Here is a 4,970-nt window from a genome sequence, read left to right on the forward strand (position 1 = left end):
CCCCCAGAGGTGGAGTCTATAGAGACAGGCAGGTTTCCTTGAGCTGCTGTGAGCTCCACCCAGTTCGAGCTTCCCAGCGGCTTTGTTTACCTACTTAAGCCTCAGCAATGGCGGGCACCCCTCCCCAAGCCTCGCTGCTGCCTCGGGGTTAGATCTCTGCAGACTGCTGTGTTAACAATGAGGGAGGCTCCGTGGGTGTGGGACCCTCCCGGTCAGGTGAGGAATATATTCTTCTGGTGTGCCCGTTTGCTTAGAGCGCGGTATTGGGGTGGGAGTTACCCGATTTTCCAGGTGTTGTGTGTCTCAGTTCCCCTGGCTAGGAAAAGGGATACCCTTCCCCCTTGTGCTTCCCAGGTGAGGCGATGCCTCGCCCTGCTTCAGCTCGCTGGTCAGGCTGCAGCAACTGACCAGCACCGATTGTCCGGCACTCCCTAGTGAGATGACCCCAGTACCTCAGTTGAAGATGCAGAAATCACTGGTCTTCTGTGTCGCTTGCGCTGGGAGTTGGAGACTGGAGCTGTTCCTATTCGGCCATCTTAGATTTCATTTTTTAAGATGAGGTCTCTGTCACCTAGGCTGGAATGCAGTGGCACCATCACAGCTCATTGCAGGCCTGACTCCTGGGCTCAAGTGATCCTCCCACCTCAGTTGCCCAAGTACAGGCATGTGCCACCACCATGCCCAGTGAATTAAAAAAAAATTTTTTGTAGAGAAGAGTTCTTACTATGATGCCCAGACTGGTCTTGAGTTTCTGGGCTGAAGCAATCCTCCCACCTCATCTTCCCAAAGTGCTGTGCTTACAGGCATGAGCCACTGTGCCAGACCAAACTTTTTTTTTTTGTTTGTTTTTGTTTTTTTTTTTTTTGAGGCGGAGTCTCGCTCTGTCGCCCAGGCTGGAGTGCAGTGGCCGGATCTCAGCTCACTGCAAGCTCCACCTCCCCGGTTTACACCATTCTCCTGCCTCAGTCTCCCGAGTAGCTGGAACTACAGGCACCCACCACCTCGCCTGGCTAGTTTTTTGCATTTTTTTAGTAGAGACGGGGTTTCACCGGGTTAGCCAGGATGGTCTCGATCTCCTGACCTCGTGATCCGCCCGTCTTGGCCTCCGAAAGTGCTGGGATTACACGCTTGAGCCACCGCACCCGGCAGACCAAACTTTTTAAACTTTATTTTGGATTTGAGTCTTTTATTAGATATGTGTATTACAAATATCTCCTACTATATAACTTTTAAGACTTTTAACTTTTAACATTTTAAAAGTAAACATTAAAGTCAGTTTGTATATCTTATTTTACAAAGAGAATAAATAAAATGTAAGTGAAATTATTTTCTGTACTTAAGTGAAATATATGTTACCTTTAATTTTTTTATGGTGAAATTTGGCTCTATTCCAAGAAGTTACAGTGTATACTATTTATAATTTATTTCTTTTTATTTTTTTTTAAGACCAAGTCTCACTCTGTCACCAACCTGGAGTGCCGTGGTGTGATCTCATCTCACTGCAGCCTCCACCTCCCAGGTTCAAGCGATTCTCCTGCCTCAGCCTTCTGAGTGGCTGAGACTACAGGCGTGTACCACCACACCCAGCTAGTTTTTGTATTTTTAGTAGAGATAGAGTTTCACCATGCTGGCCAGGATAGTCTCAAATCTCCTGACCTCATGATCTGCCCACCTTGGCCTCCCAAAGTGCTGAAATTACAGGCCTGAGCCCCCGCGCCTGGCCTTATTATTATTATTATTTTTTAAATATTTGTGTGATATTGAAGTGGCCTTGTGGTCTAGGGTAGTACCTTAGGTTTGTTGTCTCACAGCCACAGAGATCAAGGACGTGGGCACACAAAGAGTGAGGTTAACAGCAGAAGTTTAGTAGGCAAGAGAAAGAGAATAGCTCTGTGCTACAGAGAGGTATCCTGGAAAAATGTGTTGCCAAATCTGTGGTGAAATGCAAGAGGTTTTATAGATGAGCTAGTGGGGAGGCGGTGTCTGATTTAAACAGGGCCTGAAAAACTGGTAAGGTCCAGATGCACCATTTACATAGGGCACGAATTTTGGCAGCCCCACCCTAATTTTTTATTATGCAGGTGAGTTCTCTGCCTGAGCTGCACCATGTTGCCGATTTCTTTTTTACTGTACACATGCTAACAAAAAAGAGAAGATGGAGCTTTCATGGTGGACATGCCTCCCAGGTAGCCCTTTTCTGTTGGTGCAGCTGCTGGCATTCCCCCATGCAAGCTTCCAGCTTGCTTATCTATGTTTGCATCTCAAGTTTTTCAGACTGCTCTTTGTTAGAGAAGAAATGATTTGGGGGGCTGCTTTTTGTTAGAGGGGAAGCTCTGCCGAGGATTCTTTTGCCCTCACTATCTGCCTAAATAATTTCTTTCTGCTTACTGTATCGATATAATTTCACACTTTTTGAAAATGTGTTGGCAGAACTCCTTTATATCCTTTATCCCGATTATCTGATTATTAACATTTAGCTGCACTTTCCTTATTCTGTAGATTTTCTCTTTCTATGTATATCCATTACATATGTCTTCTGAAATACTTTAGAGTAATTTGTACACATTGTGCACTTTTGTCCATAAGTACCTTAGTATGTATTTCCTAAGAACAAGTTTTCTGCTTACAAAACCACAACTCAATATCGGGAAATTTTAAATTAATATAATATTATTATCTAATTATAGTCCATATTCAAATTTTACACAATAGCAGTCTTCATAACTTTACTTTTTTTCTGGTTGGGAATCTAATCTAGGATCACACATTGCATTCAGTTGGTATGACCTTTCATTGTCCTTAATATCCTTGACATTTTTGAAGAATACAGGCCAATTATTCTGTAGAATGGGCTTCTAGTTACATTTCTCCCATGTTTCTTGTTTGGGTTGAGGTTATACAGGTATATAAGGCAGGAAGATCAAAGAAGTAATGTTTTGATGTCTGCAGGGAATTATATTGAAAGCCATATCATGTCTCTTTATCCCTTTAACTGTTGTTTTTAACTTTAATTGCTTTTCTAATCTATTGTAAAAGTACTATTTTCCTTTTGTAATTAAAACTGACTCATGGGGAGATACTTTGAGGCTATCTAAATAATCTTAATTTAATTCTTACTCTTTTTTTGTGCTGTTTTTAAGGATTAAGCTAACTATACTTTATCACTCTCATTTTATTCAGTCTCTCAGATATGTTTTCTCAGAATTACTTTTGAAACATTAAGATGAACTTCAGAAATTTTATTATGGTCAGTCAGAAATCATTAAAATGTATATATATATATATATATATGGCATCATTTTAACCAGATTTATTTGGGTCAGTTAAAGGCTTAAGTTCTTTTAAAGCTAAAACTTACAAATCAGTAAATTTGGATTTTTGACCCTGTTTACTGTAACAGATTGGACTTTTTGAAGTGGAAATTTAATTGTATTTATAGCCATCTACAATCCCTACCAGTACTGAATTTTCAGTTGTTTTCACTTGATATTATTAGAAAACCAAAAGGGAAAATGTACCTCGTATAACTTGATTGTTGTACCAGGTATAATAATATGATGCTTACTTATAACTGTCATGGGTCAGTAATAAAATTGAGGTTCTTGAAGAACTTACATATGCATGGAGGAAAATATTTCATAAGTCACGAATTAAAATGCTTTTTTGTTTTTATATTGCAGATTGGTTTTTCAGCAGCAGATGCTGTAACAGGACTGAAATTGGTAGAAGAGGGAGTACCCAAAGAACATTTAGCCTTATTGGCAGTTCCAATGGTTCCTTTGCAGATAATACTGCCTCTGATTATCAGCAAATACACTGCAGGTCCCCAGCCATTAAACACATTTTACAAAGCCATGCCCTACAGGTAAAAATGAAATAAAACCTTACTAAATAAGAAAGGGTAAAATGAGGAACATTCATCAATATCACTAATATCTGAGTGTAGAATTATATATATGGAAAAGGGTTTGAAAAGCATCTTTTTTCAATATTATTTATGTGCACTTTTATCTTTTTAACCTCCTAACAGGTTTAGATTCAGCTTCTTTCATATGGTAGGCACACGGATTTCTGTTTTTGTTGTTGTTGTTATTTAAGCTAAAATGGAAGTCAACTCAATGTTTCTTTCTCTATAGATTATTGCTTGGGTTAGAATATGCCCTACTGGTTTGGTGGACTCCTAAAGTAGAACATCAAGGGGGATTCCCTATATATTACTATATCATAGTCCTGCTGAGTTATGCTTTACATCAGGTAAGCTTGTGGTTTTCTCAGGAAATAAACTGTTCTGTGTAAAATAAAGAAGACAGCTTTATACAGTTGCCTTAACATAATGATAATAAATTTTAAGATTTAAGCATGAATCTGACACTGAAGAAATTATTGATGGTGGGCTTTAAACCCTATGACTTTTCACTTAGTGAGTTCGGTTCATAGAAAGAGACTTTCTTTTTTGTTTTTTTTCCAAGATGAAGTCTTGCTCTATCGCCCAGGCTGAAGTGCAGTGGTGCAATCTTGGCTCACTGCAACCTCCGCATCCCAGGTTCAAGCGATTCTCCTGACTCAGCCTCCTGAGTAGCTAGGATTACAGGCACGTGCAACCACGCCTGTCTAATTTTTGTATTTTTAGTACAGTTAGGGTTTCACCATATTGGCCAGGCTGGCCTTGACTCCTGACCGTGTGATCCACCTCCCTCAGCCTCCCAAAGTGCTGGGAATACAGGCATGAGCCACTGCACCCGGCCAAAAGTTTAAAAAAAAGTGTATTCAACAAGTATTTGTTACATTTTAGAATTGATTCCAAAGCCAGCAAATTCTACTCTTGCTAAATATTTCTCAGTTTATCCCTAGGTTTCAGTTCATTAGTTCTTGAATTCCTAATATCTTTTCTTTCTGAAAGTATTGAGAAATAGTAGAGGGTCCTAGTTTCTGGCTTAGCCTCTGCTTTTTTTTTTTTTTTTTTTTTTTTT

The 4,970-nt window shown here is 39.8% G+C and overlaps 1 protein-coding gene across 1 annotated transcript in view; it reads left to right on the forward strand.

The window, feature by feature from the left end:
* The window catches only part of SLC33A1 (solute carrier family 33 member 1), a 31,986-nt gene that overhangs the window by 20,607 nt on the left and 6,409 nt on the right, over nt 1-4,970 (forward strand). Inside the window, 2 exon segments of the mRNA XM_017855100.1 lie at nt 3,681-3,865; nt 4,137-4,254. Of these exon segments, the coding sequence (XP_017710589.1) occupies nt 3,681-3,865; nt 4,137-4,254 (303 nt within the window).

The sequence above is a fragment of the Rhinopithecus bieti genome, unplaced genomic scaffold, assembly GCF_001698545.2.
Source record: "Rhinopithecus bieti isolate Rb0 unplaced genomic scaffold, ASM169854v2 scaffold_2454, whole genome shotgun sequence".
Taxonomy (NCBI): Eukaryota; Metazoa; Chordata; class Mammalia; order Primates; family Cercopithecidae; genus Rhinopithecus; species Rhinopithecus bieti.